This window comes from Hydra vulgaris, chromosome 02 (genome assembly GCF_038396675.1).
Source record: "Hydra vulgaris chromosome 02, alternate assembly HydraT2T_AEP".
Lineage (NCBI taxonomy): Eukaryota > Metazoa > Cnidaria > Hydrozoa > Anthoathecata > Hydridae > Hydra > Hydra vulgaris.
The window spans coordinates 58,944,201-58,970,000 of NC_088921.1; the positions used below are offsets into that span (position 1 = coordinate 58,944,201).

At 27.5% G+C, this 25,800-nt stretch overlaps 1 protein-coding gene across 2 annotated transcripts in view; it reads right to left on the reverse strand.

Moving 5' to 3' along the window:
* Positions 1-290: 290 nt before the first annotated feature.
* LOC100210121 (phosphorylase b kinase regulatory subunit beta) overlaps positions 291-25,800 on the reverse strand; it is a 65,894-nt gene continuing 40,384 nt past the window's right edge. Inside the window, exons 18-33 of one of the 2 annotated variants that reach the window (XM_065791532.1) lie at positions 24,040-24,144; positions 23,579-23,661; positions 23,241-23,331; positions 16,422-16,486; positions 16,064-16,269; positions 11,953-12,125; positions 11,810-11,878; positions 9,532-9,591; positions 8,602-8,675; positions 7,726-7,789; positions 6,652-6,746; positions 6,486-6,553; positions 6,175-6,344; positions 5,951-6,025; positions 5,724-5,771; positions 291-598 (exon numbers count right to left, since the gene is read on the reverse strand). In XM_065791532.1, coding sequence (XP_065647604.1) covers positions 431-598; positions 5,724-5,771; positions 5,951-6,025; positions 6,175-6,344; positions 6,486-6,553; positions 6,652-6,746; positions 7,726-7,789; positions 8,602-8,675; positions 9,532-9,591; positions 11,810-11,878; positions 11,953-12,125; positions 16,064-16,269; positions 16,422-16,486; positions 23,241-23,331; positions 23,579-23,661; positions 24,040-24,144 — 1,614 coding nt within the window. In that variant the 3' untranslated portion in view covers positions 291-430. Of the gene's footprint in view, positions 599-5,723; positions 5,772-5,950; positions 6,026-6,174; positions 6,345-6,485; positions 6,554-6,651; positions 6,747-7,725; positions 7,790-8,601; positions 8,676-9,531; positions 9,592-11,809; positions 11,879-11,952; positions 12,126-16,063; positions 16,270-16,412; positions 16,487-23,240; positions 23,332-23,578; positions 23,662-24,039; positions 24,145-25,800 lie in introns of both variants that reach the window. The other variant, XM_065791531.1, reaches the window with a different exon arrangement.

Sequence of the window (25,800 nt, forward strand, 5' to 3'; positions counted from 1 at the left end):
AAGACATCTAGTAGTAGTTATCTTTGAGACGACGAATAGTACTGTCTCAAGCCGTCTAAAAGATAACTGCTATTAGATGTCTTACATTTATCTGAATTTAGACATATAAAAGGTGTTAACATTTTAAATGCTAAAAAGACGTCTAAAAGACGTGTTTGTGCCAGCTGGCCATAATCGGGAGTAACAAAACAAAACTTTGCGAATTCTGTGACATCAACAGCTAATTCATTCTTATATATAATAAATTTTAAATATTTATTTCTAAAATGCAGATAATGAAATACAAATGGTAAATTTAATATCATTTTTATTCGTAATTATTACTTCTGTATAATGTATATATTAACATATATTAACATAGCTTTATATTAAACAGTCATAAATAATAAAGTCATTAAAAAAATTCTGGATTTGAGTTAATTAAGAAGCGTTACATAATACTACAAACTTCTGTTGAATGTGAAAGAATGAGCGAGTTTTGCAGCATAGTGCTAATCGCTGAATGAGCAAGGTATGTGGTTGAACCATTCTTTATCTTTGAATCTGCTAAATCAACGTTTTGGGCAGCCGGCTCCAGCGAAAAGAAATCATCTCTTGACTACAAACAAATGTTATATTTAGTATAATTTAATATAATTTGAATAACTAAAGTTAAATAAGTTGATCGATTATATAATAAATTCAAGGAAATTTGATACCCAAAAGTTTTTTGCAAAACTTTTGTTTAACTTTAATTATAGTCTGTTTGCGAGACATATTTAAGTGTATTTGTCATTACATTTAGTTAGTTTCTATCTAATCTTAGAGACCTCAAAATAAAATTCAAAAGCTTATTTTCCTACATAAAACATGAGCAGTTTGCCGATTTGGGACCTTTATATCGCACACCGTGAAGATTTGGGGTCATAATACCAACAAAACATTCCATCAAAATCATTTTGACTGATGATTCTTGATATGTTTAGATGCAAAAATATGGTAAAATTAAAATCGTGGATTCAAATCCAAATAAAATATTAGAGTTTGATGGCTACAACTAATTTTGCGGTCCCGTGGGGACCATTATTTTTTAATTTTTATAAAAAATATTATACTTTCTATCTTTAAATGATTGTAAAAATGAAGCTAAATATATAGAATATGTTTTAAAGATTAAAATTCACTCTTAATTTATTGAGCTCATCTCTTGGCTCAACGCATCTCTAGCGCTTACTAGTCCATAAACCATAAACAAAAATAAAATTTCAAAAATGCCCACGTTTGCAAAAGATCACAATGAGTGCAGGAAATCTGTCTGATTTATTTTTATGATAAAAGCTGACTGCAAAATGACAGGGTCCTACAGGAAAAAGATTTTCGAAGCTTTTTCAAAAAATATCAACTTTGACGGTAACAGAGTTCCGATAGGAATTTGCATGGCTTGTCGTTTCAAGATAAATCAATTAGGTGACAAGGAATCAGTGCAAAATCTGCCAAAATTGTTCAGTTTTGAATCCATTCAAGTTAGAACTTTGACTCAACAGCAAGTACTTGTAACTGATTAATTTGCAGAATTGCAAAAACAAAAGGCAAAGAAAAGCACCCATTACAAAATTTTCATTTATATAATCATTTAAAACAATTTGCAAAAGAATGCATTGCAAAAGCTAAAACAAGAAGAAGCAAGCAATCATCAAGCGCAAATAACAGAAAAACGTTTTACAAGTTGCCTTTCAGTAGTTGCCCACGGTCTACCTAATTATTGTGCTCAAGGAACTTGTCATCAAAACCACAGAACATTAGCAATGGCAGATTCTAACGGAGGCGAGCAGATAGCGTCATCAGTGATTCTATAGATTCATCACAAAGAAGAACAATTTGAATTAGTCAACTCCATGGCCCAAGATTGGATGTGAGAAAAAGCAAAACACAAAAACAATTTTCAGAATAATTGTAAAACCACATTAGTTAATGGTTGACAACTATTAAGCTCCTCATCAGCAACTCTTTCAAACACCTTTAATCACTCAAGAAATGGTTGCCATTCAACAAAATACAGGACTTTCAAACACAGGCATGAGGAAACTTGGATTTGATCTCAATCAAATTAGCCCTACTTGACTGGTTGAGGCAATTTTTCAATAAAAGCTTGCAGACTATGGGAAAATTTTACAAGAACATTTTACAGTGAGCATTATCAAGTTGTCTGAAACTGGCAAGTGTCATGCTGTCATTGCCGTGACTTACATCAACTAAATAAAGTCGTTGGCATCTCAAAATGCCTTGATCAGGGATTCATCATTAAACTTGGAATAGATGGCGGTGGCTCATTTTTAAAAGTGAGTTTAACCTTGTTTGACGCAAAGCTAGATAAATCTGAGCCTCACAGTCCTATTCAAAAGCCTGTTAAGTTGTCTTCTCAAGAAGGCCTTAAAAGCACTGGTGTTAAAAAGCAATTGATTGTGGCAGTTGCACAAAATACTCCTGAAACATATGAAAATATTAAAATTTTTTTTATTTCATCCAAGTAGAAAAAACTTGTTCACTAAGCTCCTTAATTGTTTCATGTGATCTCAAACTGGTAAATATCACGTGTGGAATTTAATCACATGCCAGCAAGCACCCATGTTGTTGGTGTGAAGTTTAGTCAACAAAACTCTATGAGTGTGGTGAGATTTTCAGAACTTCCTCAACAGAGGAGAAAACACGAAGAGTGCCAGATTATTCCAAAATGCTGTGCATCCTCCACTCTTTCCTTTTGAAGACCAAACAAGTGTTTTGAAAGTCATTCCACCAATGGAATTGCATTTGCTCATTAGTGTTGTCAATCATATTGTAAAAAATCTTGCTCAGATGTGGCCGAAGACAGTTGATTGGCTTGCTTCACTTCACATTTCTCTTTTGCCTTACCATAGGGGGCACTACAATGGCAATGACTACATGAAGCTGTTGAGGAAAGTAGATGGGTTGAAAAATTTAGCTGAGTCTGAGAATGCAAAACAAGCTTAAGATTTTTGCAATTGTTTGGCATCGTTAAAGATATTGTTTCTGCTTGCTTTGGCTGTGTCTTGGATCTGTAATATGGATTAAAAATCAAAAAATTCAAGACAAGTTACCTGAAGCAGTAAAATTTCAGTTACACTAAAAGCTCGTGCAATCTTTTTCCATGGGCCACAATTCATCAAAAAGAACCATATGGCACTTGGGCTCTTCAGTAAGCAGGCAACTGAGACAATGCACTCTTACTTCAAAACCCATAGGGAGAGATATAAGCATGATAGCTCTCACCCAGATTACCCCAAACAACTTTTGAACTGGATTACAACAGCAAAAAAGTTTAAAGTTATTGTCACAATGTTTGTAAATCAATACGAATATTAAAGACTCTTTTAAATTGGCTTATTTGAAGTTTAGAATATTAAAATTTTATTTTATGTTTAAAGAATAACATTTTTGAATCTGTTCTTATTTTGTTTGAATAAATTTTTTTAATTTGGAGAATTTTTTATATAAAATACTTATTTAAAAAAAATTTTTTCCTTAGACTTTTAATGTGGTTTTTAAAAAGTAAATATCTTTTCAAGATTTTAATTCTAGATTTTAAAATTAGGCATTTTGAGATTGGCTTAACTTGTACTTTCTACGGGTCAAAAGGTTTTGATGGAAAGTGTTTTGGTTCTATAACCCAAAATTTACAAGGTGTGATCGATGAGCTACCCTATAAAAACTCTCTATAAGTGATTATAGATAACAATAGGATTCTAAACCAAGCAATCCTAAAATACTACAATAACTTTTTTTGAGTTTAAAATGTTTATAAAATTTCTTTGCATAAATGCATTTATTAGCAACCTAAATTTGACTTTGCTTAGAAAAACCTACAAATGAACCTAAAAAGAAAACCTACTAAGAAAAATGTACAAAAAAAAAATTTTAAATTTTACAATTTTTTAGAATTTTTTTTGTAATTTCAGGTAGTTTGAAAATTACTATTAATTTTGAGCTGATAGAAGTATAAAACTTTTTTGACCACTTCACTTTCACTTTCCATAGAACTGTCATCTAATACATTTTAAACATAATATCAATAGTTTTTTCATTTTAAAGAAAAAGATTAATGAGAGGGCATTTTTAAAATGCTTTTTTATCGTTACATATTCAGGACATAAAACAGTTTTATTACAAAAAAATTCCAAAATTTGAAAGTTTAACTTAAAAAAATAAAATTCTAAATTTTATAGTATACAAATAATAAACGTTAATTATCTTTATTATTAAAAGAACACAGTAAACTTGCAGAAAACCAAGTGGTTTTGTCATCTAAAAACGGATTTACTTGTGATATTTTTTATATACTTATCTAACAAGTAATTTCAGTTTCACAAATACTCATGGTAGCACCTGTTGTCATAGTAGCATCTGTTTATGAAAATAAAAAGTAGCATCTGTTCATATTGAAGTCATACAAAAAAAAATCAACTTTATTTTTGAAAGTAAATTTTAAAATCAAAGGAAAACTTCTTCGAAAAATTTCAAATGAAAAATGTTTCATTTTACCTGGTCACATCAGAGAGAAAACAATAAAAGTAATATTTAATTTACTCCTAAATATTTAGTAATATTTAGGAATATTTAAGTACAAAAAAAGTTTGTAGATAACACTAGTTGTCATTTTATATTTCTTTGTGAAATTCACTTCCACAGCAATTAAAATTCTTGTTGTCAGTGCTAAGTTCAAAACAAAAGTTGAGAATACAAAAGTGGTCAGCAACAAACCTTAAGTCAATTTAGAAAATTGCATTCAGAATTTATTAGTTCAAGTAAATAAAAATCAAGGACATTCAAATATACAACTGTAAAAGCACATAGTAACTCCAATTTAACCCTTACAATGGGGAAAACTTAAATGACAATGATTGTATAAAAAATCAAACAAACTGCAATTGCTCTTTGAAAACCTCAGTCAAGCTTTAACATTCAGTCAGGCACTTGAACTGTTCAAGAACCTTGCACCGTATCTTAAACTGTTCAAGAATCTCATCAATCAGAATCTTGCTTAAGATTGCTTAGCCTGATTTCAAAATAAAAATTGTAGGATTCAAAAAAAGTGACTTTTCTCCTGTTTTCTTTAACTTAATTTTTAACAAACATTTTTGCAGTTTTTTTACATCAAAAATATATTTATTAGATTTTTTTAAAGCAACTACTGGAGTAAAGGAGCAGTAAACTTTTAAACTTACACTAAATGAATACTTTCTAATTGAATAATAACATGAAATTAAATTCTAGTAGGTGAAACAAGAGTAGTTCAATTTTATTTAAATTTGCTTTGTTAACCACGGTCTTTTAGCATCCATTTTGTAGTTAAATTGTCCACAGTCTTGTTGACCACGGTCTTTTAGTTTTTTGTAGTTAAATTGTCCACAGTTTTGTTGACCAGGGTCATTTAGTATCCTTTTTGTAGTTAAATTAGTAGCCTTCTTTACTATAGCAGCCCCCCAAGCTATGAGTAAATATACTTAAAAAAAGAGAGATGAGAGCTAAAAGTGATATATAATTACATTTATAACTTTTAATAAGAGAGGGCCATTAGAGAAGGTCCGTTGGTGCCACTAGAGAAGGCTTTTGGTGCAAAAGTGCATTATGAAGTTAGTTAACCTTTAAAATGTGCTTTTAAACTAAAAAGGTAATGACCATATTAAAAACCCAGCCTAATGTGAAAACAATTTATAAGTTGTTCTTACCTTTCCACCATTAGTATTTAAATACAACTGAATAGCATCTTCCATTAACTAAAGTATGATAATGACCTTTATAAAATAATTAAAAAAAAAAGCAAATCTAAAAAAAAAAGGTAAAATGATTTATCAAAACTTACAAAAACATTCCTTCACCTAACGCCCACTTACTTTTTTGTTTTTTTTGTTTTGAATAATTATATCAATAAAATTTAAATTATTATTAGTAAAACCTTCATAAGTTGTATTGTTGACTGAATCTGAAGCTCAGGGTTGCGATCAAGAATTGTTGATATAATCATGATCAACTAAAAATTGTAACAGCTTTGATCAATGTATATATACACATACACATATATACATACATACATACATACATATATACACATACATACATACACATATCTAGATTAAAACTATTGATTGAAAAAAGCATTTATCTACACCATTTACTAACCTCTACAGACATTTGCCTTTCAACAGGTGTGGTTGAATTAGAAAGTAATTCTTCAACCTGAATCTTATAGTCAATCTCATTTTTCGTCATAACTGACAAAATGGGTTGCTGTTGTAGGTGACAGAGTCCAAGTTGAATGCCTTGAGGACATTGTTCAAGAAGTCGCCAAACTAGATGATAAACTTTGTTAAAAAATTTTTTGTCAAACTTTTTTTTATCCAATTTTATACAACATTGTGTAACATAGAATTTAGTTAAGTTAAATATAAAAAATAATAACTAAAAAACACATTTGCTACAAAAAAACACACATTTGCTATAAAAACCCTGAGGCAATCTGTTGAGAGCTCCTTCCAACCTTCTTCGCTCCAGTGCATTTCTGAAAATCCAAAATCAAGTCTTTTTTTATACATCATTCTCCATAAAAAAGTATTATTTTTATCCAACAACAACAAAAACAACAACAAAAAAACATACCTAGGTGTAATATCAACTTTGCGAATAGTTCCTTTACCAGAAAGGACAGCAATGAGAAGTTGTTTAATTTCATGAGGATAAAGAGAAAATATTTCCTGCCAAATCCAAATAATGTATATACAAAATATAAGCAATACAAAATATAAACAATGCAAAATATAAGCAATACAAAATATAAGCAACACAAAAGAACTTAAAAAAAAAAAAACTTTGTACAGGTACAGCTGTCAATATCTAGTTGACAGCTGCACCTGTACAAAGTTTTAAAAATCAGAAAGGATAAAATAGATATTGACACCTGTACATTTGTAGATATTGACACCTGAACACTTTTAAAAATCAGAAAGGGTTAAAAAAAAGATTGAAAAGAGTTAAAAAGGTAAAAAACAAACTTAATCTAAATTATATGCTTTTTGGAATACTTTAAATAACTAAATAATAGAATAGTATAAATAAATAAACATACAAATATTTTATATTTTTCTTCATACTTTTTATTGCCAATATTAATAAGAGTTATTTTAAGAGCAAAAAAGTTTTTACTTGACATTTTTTTTTAAAAACGTCAGCCATTAAAAAAAAAAAAAACCAAAAAAAAAAAAAACTAACTGTGTTTTTTTAAGAAAAACAAAAAATGTTTTTCTCAAGAAATCTTTGTAAGGTTATATGCTATTATTTTCTGATTCAGATTTGCTTCTTTTAGATTATGCTTTTAATAAAGGTTGATCAATATCTTGAAAAACTAATGGTATTTCACAAATTATTCATATAGTAATCCTAATTCACAAACAAAACCCATAAAGAAGACCTTGGTGTCTCAGCATTTACAATATCCACAAAAACAATATCGATGAAAAACTAATGGTATTCTACAAATTATTTACATAGTAATAATAATTTACAAACAAAACTTATGGACTTTTAGGAAAACTAAATCTTGGTGTCTCAGCATTATTACAATATCCAAAACTCGTAAAAAAGTTCTATAAACACCACTGATGCACAGTTTATATTCAACAGCTATTACATAAACTTACAATGGGTTTATTACAACTATTTATTACATAAACTTACAATGGGTTGCATACCACGAAGTATAGCACTTTGTAAACATATCTTCATTGCTTGAATTATCCAACTTTTAAATAATTAAAGGAAAGATCAAATTATTTGAGTTCAAAAGAAGATATATTAAATTAAAAAAAATTAAAAATAAATATTTAATTAAACAGGCATGGATCAAGATGTATATCCTAAATATTTCTGCCAAATTTTAAACTGATTTTAAAAATGGTTAAAACATTGAAAACTTCAACCTGTTTTTAAAAAAAAAATAAAAAAAATAAAAAAAAGTTAGAAACTAATTTTCGAAATAAAAAAAAAAGATAAGAGCTCCAAATTTTTATGATTCATTCATTAAAATAACAGTTCATGTTAATTTCATGTTAACAGTTAATGTTTGAAATTTAAACAAAGTAAATAATCTCCTTTATTTTTACATATTAAACTCTATAAGGTTGAATAGGTGACACATGCTTTATATATTTATGTATAATATTATTATATACATGATATTACAATTTTTTTTCAACAATTTAACTCTAAAACATAAACTGTAACAAACGAGGCTGCTGTGCAGAAAACCTTGACAAATAAGGCTGTTGTGCAGAAAAACAGGTTGAACTTAGTATTACAAGGAGCATATTGGGGTTTGAACTCTGTAGCACTTACTTATAAAGCAACCTCACCCTTGATAAATCAATTTTGAAGCTTAAAAAAAAAAATGCTCTAAAAAATGGATTAAGATTAACCACTAATTTAAATTTTTTTTCGGGATAAATTTTAAGAAGAATAAAAACTTGTTATAGAAATAAATGCTTAAACAAATTTTCAACTTCAAAAAATATTAATAACACTGCTTGCTTGCCCAAAAATTATAAACTAACTTACCCAACTCGAATTTTTAACATTCCTTTAAATAGTTCTAAATTAGTTGAAATAACTGCACCAAGGTGAAGTATTATCTATGAAACAAAAATACTGAAATTATGTAAAATAAGAACTAATTATGTTGTGTTGAAACTATGAATGGATGCAAATCAACAACCCTTAGTTGGGTCACTTTTAATTATCTGTAGGATTGGTTAGTAAATGTGGGGTCTAATAATGTTGATATATAGGACAATAATAAATGTCAATTAAGTGCATGCATCTCAAGGATGAAAGTGGAAAATGTAGAAATTTTATATACATATTTAAGAGAACATTCTAAAAAAAGATACAAAAGTAAATCTACTCAATATTTGTGAAAAAACACCAAAGTAGGTACTTTGGAATGCAAAAACTATGAAGCAAGATAACTAAGCAAGATAAGAAAAGCATACATAAGAGATATATAAAAAGGAAACAATAACATGCTAATTTCTTTTTCCCGTTAAAAGCTGAATCTAGTATTTTTTTTAACTTTTGATTGCTAAGTGCAGACAAAATGAGCTCTATATAAATCTTTAAAAAAATGTCAACAAAGATTGTTATAAATAAAAATGGTTGCTGACCAAAATGAACCTTTTTATCTCAAGTATGGCTTAAAAATACATATATAGTTTCCCTGAAAGCACCTGAAAAACATACCTTTTTTCTTTGAGTTACACGTAATACTTATATTGTTAAACAAAATATAGATTATTATTATTATTAATAAAATTTTATATATATAAATATATATTTTTTTTAAGTATTATAACTTTTATCATTGTTTAAAACAATTGATAAATTGCTAAAAATTATAAGTTAAAAAAAGAAATAACACTATTGCAGGACATGTGTTACCACAAAGTTTTTAATTGCAAACAAATACAAATTTTTAAAACTAAAATAAACCTCTTGGTGAAGAGATACTTCCCTTGAATCAAGTCCCATGCACTCATCTTCAAATATTTTCTATTATAAAAATTGGTAAAACAATGTATACATTAATCATCTCTCTATATTTTGCAGAAAGATACAGAAAATTTTTGCATTCTACATAAAGAAAATAAAAAAACATAATAATTAAAAAAAAACATTTTTTTTGCTCTAATAAATCCATTAAACTTAAATAATTCTTGCCATAACCAAAAACTATTAGTCTAGCCTCAGGATTTTTTTAGGTTAGTATACCCCCCTAATAAAGACTCCCTTTATCAGGTTAGTATACCCTCTAATATCCAGACCCCCTTTATCAGGTTAGTATACCCCCCTAATAAAGTGATATTATCAGTAACATTTGATGTGCTTTTAATCCAACATATAGGTGATTCAAAAAATATTTTTTCTTCAAACGCTTTTTTTAGGGAGAAATGGCTTTTGCTTTACTATTATTACTTTTATTACAAACTTTGTGTTCAACATAGATTGTGTTGCGCTATAGATTATATATATACAATACATACAGTAAAGACTGACATGCCAATCTGTCAATCAAAGGCCAGACTTATATGGTGAGAAGCTTATAGTAAATTTATCACAATATAAATTGCCAGGTGCCAAAACTGCAAGTCCTGAATAAGGAATTTTTCATTATTTATTTAGTAGAGAGAGATAAAAACTATCTATTAATCTTATAATCTTTGTAGCTAATCTATTAATCTATTTTTTTGGAATTGGGAATAACAATTCTAAAATAACAAACTTGCTAATTCTGCAGGAAAATCACATTGTACACCTCCAAATATAGATAACCAATGCATAACTATTATCCATGGATTGATCAAGTGCATAGAGACATAAATCCCATGAGAAAACCAAACTCAAAGTTCTCTTTTCTCATTTATAAGATTCTATTCATTTCCTTTGGATGCTTCAATCACCCAAATTTATCTCTTTTAACATAATTTTCAAAATATTTTTTTTCCATTATATTGATGACATATTTTTCATGTTTTATGGATCTATGAAAATGCTAGATGAAGTCTTTGATTTCATGAACAGCATCCATTGCAAATATAAATTTACCTTTAATGAATTTCATTAATTAATTTTATGAATTAGTCACTATATACAGACAAGAACGATCATATACCTATTACTTCATGAAGGAAATTAACAGATACAATCAACCTTTTACACCAAACACTTCATTTGCTCATGCATCTTGATTCATCTACTTTTAATTTATCAAAATGAGACATTAGTGTATCTTCAGAGACGACCCTTATATTAAAACCTATTTAAACCTGTATCTAGTCATTTCGATACAACCTCAATTAGAAATATATTTTAATTACTTGATTCTTTTTTACTTTTTGTTTTTTGCATCTCATAAATCTATTTTATATTTTTATATTTTATATTAAATCTTTTATACTATTATTATTAGCTCATTATATTATAATATCATTATTTGCAATCTGTACCATCTATATACTATTTTATACTTAAAAATAATATATCCTTATTTAAATATTTTATTACTTAAATTTCTATGATTTTTTCTTCCTGAGGTGTTTTTTTTGTTAAGGCCTTGTTAAGCATGTTTGTATTTGTTTGGGCTAAAAAGTATTCACTGGCATCCCTTTTCTTTTCCTGATAACAGTATTGATTTAAGTTTAACATCATAAATCTACATAATCAACCCTCGGAATTAGGAAAAAAAAGGTCAAGAATAAATTGCCAACCTCAAACTGTTAGGGGTCGGCAAAAAAAAAATTGACACAAAGGGGTTACCATAAAACATAGAAACAAGGTCAGAGATTTTTTGCCAACCTCAAACGCTTTTAGGTCGGCATTTTCGGTCGAATGCCAACCTTAATTCCTAGGGCTGCATAATTCTATATAAAACAACATGAAAATAGCCAGCAACCTAAGATGTCATCTTAAACCTCAAAAATAGTACCTTCTAACATTAATGTACACTCAACAAAAAACTGTATTCATTATGACTACAATAATGGATTGGAAAAGCATATTGGTTACAATATTAACTTCTTACATTATCCAAATTTAAACTCAGATCACAGAAGAAACCATAAATGCATCGTATGGCTTCATTCTTATTTTAGTAGAAACATAAGAAAAAGAATGTAAAAAACAAACTTTAAAAGTTAACGAATGCCCATTTTCACATTTTTATAACATATAAAACTAAACCAGAGATTTAAAAATTAAAATCAATTGTAACCTTTATGTCAGAGGGTGTGAGGGGCTCCATTATAACATGCTCTTTACAACCAAATGCACCCAAACATACCTGAAAAGTATAAATAGAAACACCACAAAAATATTATAACAACAACCAAAGTCTTCAGGTGTAAAGTTTCTTACTTGCTTTCCACAAACCAACATTGAAGTGATTGAAGGAGACAAACTAGCAACAGACTTTCCTAACAAAGCAGCACCATGCCTTAACACATCCCAATTGTATACTTTGCTAGCTTTTATGTAACAAATTTCAATGCTTTCTTGGACATTAAATTCTCCAAGCGAAAAGGTAGATCCTAGAAAAAATAAAAAATGTATTTTACTGTAGCTACTGTGAACTAAAGCTTATTTTGCATTACTTGTACTTTGATTCTGATTGAAGAAAAGTAATTTCAACTTATTAATAATATGGCTGTCTTAAAAAAAGTAAAATATTGAAATCTATAGCAACTTATTTCATTTGTTACGAAAATCAATAAAACAATTTCTGGTATTACTTTAACATAGGCTTAAGTTGCATTTTTTGCAGTAAACTCGCTCTGTACCAACTTTGCATAAATAAAATTTGTTCTTTTTGTTTTGAAATCCAGGACAATGATCGATTTTATCAAACTAAGCATCACCAGATTGTAAATATGTTGGGCATTTCCTTTGTTCAATTGGCAACTCAATTATAGATTTTCTTTTACAAGGCTGACAAACTGATTTTTGTATAATGTTTGTTTTTACAAGTGCAGATGCTATAGAAACTGTGAACTGCAAGAGACTAAGTTGATACTTTTTAGATCTTTTTAATTGCTCATAATGATGCCAATAGATAAGCCAGACATTCACTTTTGGTATATTGACGCAATGAAATAAGACCTTGAGGTACCATCTTTTCGTTTGGATTGATGTCCTGTATAAAGCTATTAACATATCAGACAGATCAACTCCCCTATTGATTTGTTATATTCTTGAACTACAGTTGGGCAATTAATTTCAACAAAATGCTTATGTTGTCGATACCATCATTTTGTCTTACTAATTGATTGTGGTTCACAATAGTTAGTAATCATTTGAATGCATCTACCATCATACCATTTGAATACATCTACTACCATACCATTTAGTAACTGTTAAGCTATTCTTAGTAACAACTTGAAAACTGTGGCTACCTCTACCAGCTAACTCTACCAGCTATCAGCTACCTCTACCAGTTTTTTTAAGATCTTTTTCATCTGGCAATAGAAAACCTTTTGTACGATCTGATTGAAGCATGGCTGTTGCTAAAAAGCCTTGTTCTTTTAAAGAAAGAAACAATGGTATTGATGAAAACCAATTATCAAAGAAAAGTTTAAAATTTTGATTTCTTGATAGCATTTCAATCAATCTCTGTACCACATAAGAACCAGAGCATTTTTGGTCACTGACTGAGCCAGAATACGAAGAAAAAACAAACAAATAATGTCTGATGATCCAGAACGTACAAAGTTTTTGAATCCACATTTTACAGGTTTTTTGGGGTTGTAATAGAGAATGCGGTATTCTTCAATATTGCAGGAATAATTAAATAAACTTATAGCAATTGATTGACATAACATCTGCTATTGGTGCATATCGAGTTTCATGGGTTCAATACATATTGTATGCAGGGAGATTCATAATTGACATTAAAATTTGTAATCTTAGTAATTGCATTGTGCTAATTGTGTTAGTGTTTATAGATTTTGATGTTTTGAAAACACTATATAGATTTGTTTGCTCTGAGATTAAAGTATTCAGCTCATCTTTCCAAAACACTTTAAAATAAGTATATGGGGTCCAAGTATCAACATTCTTAGGAGGTAAACTAAATTTTTGTCCTAAAAAGTTTGTTTTGATGACTAAAGGAGTTTTAGTTTGCAATTCAGGGATATACTTTTCATATTTTGTTGAGTCTTTACTGAAATCAATTTTATTAGTGTTTTGTCTATTTTCTGCATCAGTGTCTTCAACTATCAGATCTACATTAGAATCAACATCAGTGTGTGGTTGTACAGATGTTTCTTCATCATCAACTTCATCTAAGTTTGACATCTCAGAATCACAACATGGAGCAAGTAATATTTCTAATGCTTTTATGATCTTTAATGACTTTTCATTTTAGCTATGTTTACATAATAAAATGAAATTATACAAAAAAAGCAGTACTAAAGAGCAATATTTATATAATTAATGAAAAAAATATTTTTATAAATAGTAATAAAACTGAAATAATATTAGCATTGTCTTATTTTATTCTAAGTAATAGCTAAAAAAAATTGTAAATATAATTTTCTTAAAATACTTTTTTAACGATACACTAATTGTTTGTAGTAACTAAGGTTACCATGTATTTTAGATAAATATATTTTCTCATATATTCAACTAAACTATTTCAAAATCATTTCTCTAAACATCTGCATAACTTGATGATAAAAATAAAATAAATTTTATTTGGGAGGAATGTGTAAGAAATGTTGATAACTTGTAAAAATGATTTTTTTACCCGCTAGACTTGAACCCAAAGATCCACTTGTAAATAACTTTCACCATGCGGAAATAACGTAAAGACCACCCTCATGATATTTTTAAAAGACAATATTAAGGAAAAAAACAAACTAGACAGAACCAGTTAAATGAAGCAAAATGACTCAACTTCAAACAATATAAATACAAAGGCTTCTTCAAGCCTTTGTATTTCTTTTGTTTGAAAAATGACTCTGATTTGGAAAAGGAAAACATTTTTAAAACATTATGCTCTCATTGCTCCAAATTACAAAATTGCGAGTGAAAAATTTTGCACAAGCTTCCTTGTTCCAACATCTGAAAAAATAAAAACTGTGATTAAGAAAAAATTCCTAGATCAAAATTTATATTAGTCTGTCTAATGCATAGAAATTTGTATCAGTCTGTCTAATGCATAGTAAAAACTTCATCACAATATGACAATTTACTTTATTTCCAAAGATTGGAAACAAGTAAAGTTCTGTATTGATTGTTTACCATTTGATGGAAGAACAATTCCAACAAAATTGAAACAAGAAGTGGGAAATTTTGTCAAAAGTAATATTAAACAAAAAATTTGTTAATAAAACAAAGAAGCAAATGTCATGGCAACTTTCATTGAAAAAGACTGTAATTTTAAGTAAACAGGATACATTAACCACTCCCTTTAACTTGTAGTTAAAAAAACACTACTTTCAATGCCATTTTAAACAAACTAATTGTAAAGTGTCTGAAACTTTGTTCTTATGCAACACTCTGTTCTTATTTTCAATGAACTTTTAGACAGCAAAAAACCTAAATAAATAAAAAAAAGGCTTGGATAGAATATCGATGTTGCCACAAGGTGGAATTCTACCTACAACATGCTCCAGAAAATTTTACATCTGAAGCCAGAAATTGCTACCACCTGTGGATATTGAGGTATTTGTCCAAGGTTAGATTGATTGTGAAAGTGATAAGTATATTGTGTATTTTTGAAGAGACAAAAAAAATGCTATCAGGTACTGATTCTTTCATCAGTTCCTGTATCCCAGTTGTCACAACAACAATAAAAACACAGGAAACATGCCCTTTTACTTTTTAGGAATTAAAAAAAAAATGCTTCCATTAAAATCAAGCTAACATTAACTGCGGTAGTGGTGTAGTGGTAAAGCGCTCGCTTCATAAGCGAGAGGTTCCGAGTTCGATCCCCACCACGTCCCTGGCAGTACCGCGTTCAACTTGTTTCTCCGCGCAGCGGCCTTGTTCCTCAAGGTTCGTGTTTCGGAGTTATAGAGTTGAGAGAGGGTTATAACCACTATTAAGTAGCCTCCTCATCTGTAGTGGCCTTCTCGGCCTTGAGGAGGTGAATAACAAAAAAAAAAAAAAAAAAAAAAAAAAAAAATAAAGTGAAAAAAAAGACCTCGCACCTATTTTTTATTTTTTCAAATTCAATTGTTGCACGAGTATATTTTTGGTTCCAGTTTGAGTAAATAAAAAAAATATTTTTCATTTGGTTCTAGAAAAATAACAGTGCCAGTCAATTGCTACTATTTAACTTCTTTTTTCTATAAGATCAAACCAATCAGACAACATATAAAAGCAATGCTAGTAAGTGAATAAAATTTTCCAACAATGTCTCAGACAACAAAAAAAAGAGGCTATACTGCAAGTGTGAGAAACATATCAACATATAACAAATATAGATATTTGTTTTAAAACAAAAATCAAATTTTTTATTTTTTACCTTCTCTATGCAAAATAATATCCAGCAAACTCATTCGTTTATGCATGTTTGTTGCAGAATGATACAAATCAACAAGCTGAGGAGTAGAAAGTTCTTTTGCACTTTTTAACTCTTCATCAGTTTCATTTTCATTATATTCAAGTGCAGGATGACATTCAGATTCAAAACCAGAAAAGTTTAGAACATCTTGATTAGTAATAATATTGCTATAAAAAAAGTTCTTTATTAAAAACTGTTATTAATATTTGTTCATAAGAAAATTTTTTTTATTAGAAGCTGTTATCATTTTATATAAAAATTTCTTTGAAAGTATTCAAAAACTAAATAATAAAAATAATCATAACAATACATAAAGTACATTTTGGAGCAGTGTTTTGTTGTTAAGTAATCAAGATGTTCAACACAACCTGTAGAGACCAACATCTAAAACAAATATAGACAATAATACAATCTATATATAGCCTGGGAAGCTTTAGTTTTACCTTATAAAATTGTTGTAAATGACCATAAATTTATAGCAAAATTTAATTATATAATATACTTACAATATTTAATAAGAAAACTACAAAAGTTAATAATAATTTAAGATTGAAATGTAATATATATTAAATAATTATATATATATATATATATATATATATATATATATATATATATATATATATATATATATATATACATATATATATATATATTTAGATCTATAGTTTGTTGTCTTGGGGAAGAGCGGAGGAAAAAAGTGATTCTTACGCCAACACATACGTCACTTTTAATTACTTTTGACTTGAAAGTAAAAACCATTAATTTAATTACAAATAAATCGTTTTTAAAAAAACCCACAAAAACGCAAATTTAATTGACCAGAATGTTTTAAAAACATTCTGAATGTTTTTAACAATATAAATTACATAAATAACAATATATATTTTTTAATAAAATGTTTTTATTTTTAATTTTTTTAATAAAATGTTTTTATTTTTATTTTTTTTAATAAAATGTTGTTTTTTTTATTTTTTTTAATAAAATGTTTTTATTTTTATTTTTTTTAATGTTTTTATTTTTATTTTTTTTACTGTAAATCATGCGCGGAGTGTTGCTACATCGACTATCTTATAGCCTGACTCGCAAGGGATTGCTGCTACATCGACTGACAAATAGCCTGACTCGCAAGGGAGTGCTGCTACATCAACTGATAAATAGCCTGACCCGCAAGGGAGTGCTGCTACATCTACTATCTTTTAGCCTGACCCACAAGGGAGTGTTGCTACATCGACTGAGGGTTTGGTTGGGGCAGGCAGTCTATCAAATAATAAAAAAAAAATTCTGGTCTTGCATTTTAATTTTTACTTTTTGTCAATAAAATATGGAAAAAACTTTCGGACAACATCTACGGGTTGTATATATATATATATATATATATATATATATATATATATATATATATATATATATATATAAAAAAGAAATAAGTATTACTAAATTATTAAGTTAATACTTTAAAATTTATAATATTGAATAAGACTATTTTTAAAATTTCATCTGTATTGCAACTTTTGCTTGTCACCCTAATTTCATGTAAATTCAGCTCTGATTGGAAATAATAATGTGTACAATAAATAGTTAATAATGTGAATTTTATTTTATAAATTAAAAGAATTTAAAATCTTAAAAAATAGATTTGTATAACACACACACACACACGCATGTGTGTAAATATATATAAAAACATATAAATGCCTATAGCTGCATTTATGGGGACAAGTTTATGAAAAATGTTTACTTCTGAATATATATATATTCCTATACTTTACGGCTAAGAAAACGTGTTTGTGGTAAAAAAAGGCTCTTCGCTTGTTTGTGGTTTTAAAGCTGACAAAATTAAGGTTAGATTATGTCATAACACATTAATTTAATTGCAGGAAGTAATTAAACCACAAAACCAACACCACAATTTAACCACATATAATATTTTATAATAATTCAACCACAAATAATAAACCACAAATAAAATGTTTTTAAAAACATTCTGAATATTTTTTTTTTATTTTTTAAAAATAAAAACATTGTGAATGTTTTTACTTTTTAACTGTAAAACATACGGGGAGCGTTGCTACATCGACTATCTTAGAGCCTGACTCGCAATGGAGTGCTGCTACATCGACTGACAAATAGCCTGACTCACAAGGGAGTGCTGCTAGATTGACTGAGGGTTTAGTTTGGGCATGCAATCTGTCAAATAAAAAAAAAAAATTTTTTTGGTCTTTAAAATTAGAAAAAAACTAAAACTGATATTTTATGGTAAAAAATTAAAGACGACCACGCAAGAATATATATGTATATATGTAAACTTTATTAATTTTTTTAAACATTAATTTAGAAGACCTGAAAAAGTTTAAAAACTTAAAGAGAATTTTATTTAAATTTGAAAATTGCCTGCCCAAACTAAAACCCTTAGTCGATGTAGCAGCACAAATAGCATGTTCTACCTATTTATCAGTCGATATATGTAAACAGTAAAAAAATAAAAATAAAAAAATTTAGAATATTTTGCATTTTTATTAGAAAAATAAAAAACATTCTAGTCTATTAAGTTGTGTTTTTGTGGTTTTTAAAAAAGATTATAAAATTTAATTAGATTTAATTAAATGGTTTTTACATAAAGTGCATTTAACTTTTACCATTTATGGTTCAATGTACCTTAAATTTACTGTTTATGGTTAAAAATGGCTCTTAACTCTTTATCACTTTTAAAGAGTTGTTAAGAGCTGTTTTTTTTTTTTACCATAAGCATTTGGTAAATTTAAAGCCTTTAGGAATATATATGTTTAAAATTTTATATATATATGTTTAAAATTTTTAAATACAGTCTACCCCATGGTACCCATTCTCCTTTTTGTGCTGTTGCTATTTCTATTTGTAATCATTTCTTTCAACTTATTTAGAACAATTAAAATTTGGATTCTCTTGTTCTGCTGACTTCATCAACATCATTGTTGACATACTAATTGTTATAACAGAAAAGGTTTACCGTGCATTAAAACAGTGAGGCTATTGCTCTTGACATATCAAAGGCTTTCAATAAAGTCTTGCATGTTTGTTTTATATAGTAAATCCAGTAATGATTTTAAAATCGAGTCTTTCCTTTCAAAGCACAGTTTTAAAGTCATTCTTGATGGAGAACACTCTCCTTATAAATGGCACTAACTAATTCCAGCACTTTATGTCCTCTTGGATTATTATTTATTATTGATCTTTTAGAGAAACTATATATACAATCCATTTCAAAGTTAGCAAATGCTAAAGTTGTTTCTCTTAAATGTGCTTGTCAGTTTCTTACTCATAAATTCATTATCTATAATTCTAAGCATCTATTTTAAACATCTCTATAAATCTCTTATTCATAGTTGTATGGAATACTGTTGTAGTGTTGTACTTATGTATTGTTGAACTGGTTTTTCTAATTAGGCTCACTATTTTTTAGACAAGGTCCAAAAATGCATTGTAAATGTTGCTAAACCTGTAAAAGCTTAAGTCTCTGTTCTAATCATCAAAAAGTTGCATCTCATTCTCTTTTCTACGTAGACTCATAGTCTCTGCTCAAGTTATCATCTCTTTTTTCATCAAACAAAACTAAACCTCAGTCGCATTCTTTTACTGTTTTTACTTTTACTTTAAAGAGAAAAAACTTTTACTTATTTTTTTCCTCAAACATTGAAAATTATTTCCAGTTTTTATGTTTTCCTGTCTCATACAACTTACAGCATTTTTTATTTTGTCAAAAAAGACTTCTGTCAATCACCTTTTAACTCTCTTTTTTGTTTTCTACTCTGAATATAAATTATAGTTATTTGCAACCTTGCAACCTTACTTGCAACCTTGTTGTTGGGACATTCAATATTAATCTTTTAATATTGATACTAATGTTAAAACAAATAACTACATAAATTCTTTAAGAAAAAAATCTTATAGAATGCTATAAGAAAACTTTATAAGAGATAAAATTAAAAGTTCTGTTAAACTTCATATTCTTGTATAAGACTTAGCAGAGAAATTAACAAAATGTCTGCCTTATTCTGGAAAGGGTTGTCCAAATCTATGAAATTTAGAAAAAAAAGAGATGGTAATGACTGGTTGACTGTTCGTTTCTGAAACCAAACTAGAATTTATTAATTCTAATTTTGTTTCAGCAACCAAATTAAATGTAAGCTTTTAATCAAATAATAAAATGTCTGCCTCATTAAGGAAAGAGTTATCCAAATCCACAATTAGAAAAAAAAAGAGATGGCAATGACTAGTTAAGATTCATTTCTGAAGCAAAACTAAAATTTATTCAAACTCTACTTCCAAGACCGAATTAAATGTAAGCTTTTAATCAATGCAAGAAGGACATAATTTGTAACAGTGTTCAAGTTTTGTAGCAAAAGTTCCAGTTTTTGCTTCGTCAAAACTATAGAATGTTGACAAAATCAGGATCACAATATTTCAAGTACCTAATCACATATTCGCTAAAAAGAGTGACCAAGAAATATCTGCTGTCACCAGCAACAGCAATTATTTGTTGTGGTGAAAACTTGATGACTATGCGTAATGCAGTAAATGGTTGTAGTACCCAGTATCCTAGTTGTATGAGTACATTTCAAGGATGCATTTCTGAAGAATCGACCCCTGGATTGTGCTGGCATTGTGCAGTAAAATGGATGACAAAGGAATCATTCAAGGTGCAGCCCACTTTTTGTCTTTAGCACATTCATTAAAGGAAGTAATTAGTTTAGAAATTTATGAGTTGTTATGACATTAATGAGTATTTATGAGTCACATTTGACAATCAATTTTAATGATTCAGCAAAAGAAAATTGAGTTTAATTGCTAACTTTACTGCCACACACACATCACAAAATACCAGTCTCTAAATGTTGGTGTATATGGACCATTTAAACACTTGTATAATACTAAAGTAAATTTTTGGCTTGTAGCAACCCAGGAAAAGCATATTTCATTTTTGAACTAGTGAAACTTTCAGTATGAGCTTGGTTAAAGGCATCATTGCTAGATAATTTTTGTAACAGGCTTGTATCCATTTCAACCCAACATGGAAAGATTAATAACTCAATCAGGTATAATATCTTGCATTTTCTATTTTTTATGTTTTTGAACAGAATTAATGTTTTGATATTTTTTTCAATTAAAAATATCAAAATAATGAATTATTTTTATATTTTTTTTAGGCTTTTGTCTAAAATCCTTATACGGTTTGTTTATATTCTTAAGGTTACAGATAGTCCAAATCTCAATCAAAATTAACTGATAAAATAGCAATATGTTCAATGTTCAACTGCGTCAGTGGACCAACAGACTTTAATGTACAAGACATTAAGGGCCCAATTGAACTTACAAATCACAAATGAATCAATAACAACTACATAGATAATTACTCCTGCCATCAATCAGTAACCAATTGCAGAAAAAAGAAACTTTGCCACAAAATTAATAAAGCCAGAGTACAAAAAACAAAATAACAAAAAAAACAAAACAAAAAAAGTAGCAAATTAGTTTTGCAAAAAGTTCTGTTGAAAGTTGCCCAGAAGTAATAAAGATAACAAATGAGTTAATATAATTCTTTAAAACAATTTGAAAAATTATTTTATATATATGATTGTTTTATATATATATATATATATATATATATATATATATATATATATATATATATATATATATATATATATATATATATATATATATAGACATATATATATAAATTAGTAAAAACACTTATCTAATTTTTTCTTCTACAAATTGTTTCACCATCAGTAGGTTCATCACAAAGAAGCATATATATATATATATATATATATATATATATATATATATATATATATATATATATATATATATATATATATATACACACACACCAGTGACGTATCCAGAAATATTTGGGCATACTGGTCTAAAAATCCTGTCTATGTTTAAAGGACCTTATTTTTTTCTTTTTAAGAACACAAATTTAAAAGATTTATATATAATATACCTCCCCTAGTATTTTACGTTTTTCTAAATAAAAATATGAATAATTAACCAAAATAATGTTACACTTATTACAACATGACATGATTCCCCGACACAACTTGCCGCTAATTTTCATTTAGATGTTTTATTCACTAACTAATATAAAATCATATTTATTTCCTTATTGCTTCTCCCATGAGTACCCTTCCCAGGTACTCGTGAGAGAAGCATTAACTTTTCATAAGCAAGCAATAACGATAACATAATCAAGCAATAACTATAACATTTAATAAACAATATTTGTATGTTTTTTTTATATAGACTAAAAAGATTTATTACATAGCGTATTTATAACAAGGTCAATTCATTCAAAATTTTAATTAATTCATTCAAAAATAATAAACTTTTTTTTGTTGTTCTTTTCTTACTTTTCAAATCAAATTTTTTGGTGTGATTATTATAATGTTATTATGTTTTAAAAACTTTTATTTCATTATTTAAAATATTTTTAATGCTTATAGAGTTTAACTGCATTGTTATGAAAATATAAATGATGGAGAAACTTATATTAAGAGTATTTAAAAAAAGTTAATGTTTTTATTTTAATAATATAAAATGTTAGGCATTTCATATTTTAAATCAATCAAAATGTGCATTTAATATTTTAATCTAATTGTAACATATTCCATATTTCATCCACATGAATTTGAATTAAGCATTCCGATTGACTTAAAATACATTTATAATCTGTTTTAAAAGTCATTTTTCAAATATTGCTTTTTCTAAATGACATTAATAACAAATTTGTAATTATCATAACAAATTTTATCATCATAATTATCATAACAAATTTTATCACAAAACAGCAAGACAATGAGTAATAAAGAAGTGTTTGATTTTAATTTTTTTATGACAAACTTGGTGCTAATATAAAATTGTTTTTTTAATACAATGTAATAATAATATATAAAATTTATAAAATGTAATATATAAAAATATTATTAAAATAAAATGTCTAATTAAAATTGAGTTTGGGCAAAAATTTGGGGTGCCCATACTGGTATACCGGTAGCAAAATTGGCCTGGATATGTCGCTGTACACATATACATATACATGCATACACTTATAACTTATATTAAAAATTTACTGTTATTTCATAAAACTTGCCTGCAATCTACCAAGTTTAATATTTACACCATCAATATTTCCAGTTTTCAGCTCAGCCATAAAATCAACCATTTCAGATGAGAAATGACCCCTAAAAAAAGTATATAACTTTATGTATAATAATGCCATTCTTCTGACCATTCTTAAGATCTTCTAGAAAAGGGCAAACAATGATTGTTCATTTTATTAGAAAAAATTAACAATGGTTGTTGCCTTTCTCAAACAGATCTCACAAACTGTTGGGGGTGCCAATATTCAGCACTTACTTCAACCACTGTATGTATGTATGCATGCATGCATATATGTATGCAAGTGAAATACAATTAAAAATAATTCACCTAAAGTTATGATCTTGCAAGTAAAGACATACAGTTGGTCTTCCCCCAAGATTCCAGCACTTTCGAATGAAAGCCAAACAAGTCTAAAATAGAATAATAAGATAAGTAGAATTTATGAGTAATTGTTGAGTAAGACAACTACTCAATGCAACTTTACATTTTTGTTTTCAATGTTTTTTTATGAGTTTAAATTAATTTTATGGCCAGGTAAATTAAAAACATTGTAAACTAATAATTTGTCTATTAATAATGCTGTAATGTATGCTATGGTCTATTAATAACTCCCTGCATGCTTGAGGGTCTAGAAAATTTAGCTAAGAATTTTTTGCTTGGATAACACAGAAACATACAGGGACAAGAAAAATTTAAAAAAATTCTACATTCATATGACTTTTTTTTTAGACGCTATTGTTTTTATATTCTATAATCTTTAAATCTATTTTATGCAGTATAATTTTTACCTTTAGATCGTCAACAAGTAATGATTTATCCAGTGACATGTAAAAGCCTTCTTGGTCAAGTATTATTGGATATGTAACCACTGTTTTACCACAAATCCTATATATCTAAAATAAGGAATCAAAAGTATTTTCAAATTGAAGTTGATTCAAATTGGTAAAACTAATTTACTTGATTATTTGATGGATCGGATAACTAGATATATTGTGAAAAATTGTTTTTAAGTTAAAAGAATTAGTTTTGGTATCTAAAACATCTTAATAGAATATAAAAACTATTATAATCATAAATATTGTAATTTTTAGGTATATTTCTTGTTTTTTAAAACAAAAATTATAAAAAAAGGTAACAAAGTGAACTTATTATGTTGGTTTTTTTTGTAATTAGTTTTTTTTTTAAATAGTTTTTTTAATCATTCAAAAAAAAAAAAAAAAAAATTTAAGCCTTTAGCAAATGTAATTTTTCTATGTTTGGAAAAAAAAAATGAAGTAAATATTTTACCAACCTATTTTTATTGAAAGCACTGTGTGTGAGAGAGAGTGAGTGTGTATCAATGATTTAGCTGTGTATTAAACAGCACTGATTATGCCATACTGAAACAGTCATATAAGAGAGCTTTAGTACATACATCAACTGAGGGTTTGGGCAGATATGTCTATGTACTAAAGGCATTTATAGAAGCAAAATTATTCAGTATATGTATTCATTTATTTATCACTTCCTCATAAACAGATATGGTGTGTCGATTATGGATATTTTTTTTATAAAAAAATTGGGGAGTTACTAATATTTGCAGAATTTTATGAAGAATCCAGATATGGTTTTAAAATTTGAATAAAAAATTTATTGTTGACTCAATTTGAATATATATTTTTGAATATTGAATATATTTCACTTATATTCACTTACATTGAATATATCTTACCAAAATTTTGATAAAAAAAAACCCAAATTTTTATTTAAATATTTATAAGCTTTTTTTGATTAAAACTAATTTTAATATGAATAAATTTTCTTAAAAAACTTGTATAAAATTTAAAAGGAATACTTTTATTTTAACACTAGACTTCCAATTTAAATTTTTAAATGAATTTTAATTAAAACTAAAACTAGATTGAGATTATTTGGAAAATATTAAAAAAAATTTCAGTGTATTTTAAATACAGGCCTAATATTGCATAATAATTTTATTGGTATTGATGTTAGAAATACAGCAAGATATTTTTTAAAAACCGAATGGTTTCAATGAATATTATAAATTTAATATAAAACATTTGTGTCAAATATTTGAGGTTTTGTTAACCATTATATTTTAGACATTAACTTTCTACTTGCCTCTTGACTCATATATCCTTCTCTCTTTGCATGAGTGTACTTTACTTGAACCTTCTGTAACTTGCTTTACACAATATTTAACTGATTGTCCATTACAATACCAAATCAGCATCTGCATAGGATTTGATAAAAATACTTTGATTTCAGAAATTGTTAGAGAGGTAGTTAGGACTGGTTCATAAACCGACGACTCTCATGATATCAGGTCTACCAGTTTTTCAGCATTAAAGTTCAGGAATTATTTTTGTTCTAGGAGAAGAATCACCTTTTTTTAGATCTTCATTTCCAGTACCTCTAATATTTTTTATCTTATTATTAGCTACACTTCTATCCTCTTTAGTATCAGAACACAACAATGTTTGCAGTATACACTCACTGAAACAAAACCTTTGATACTCTTAAGGGTGATACTCTTTTGACAACATCTT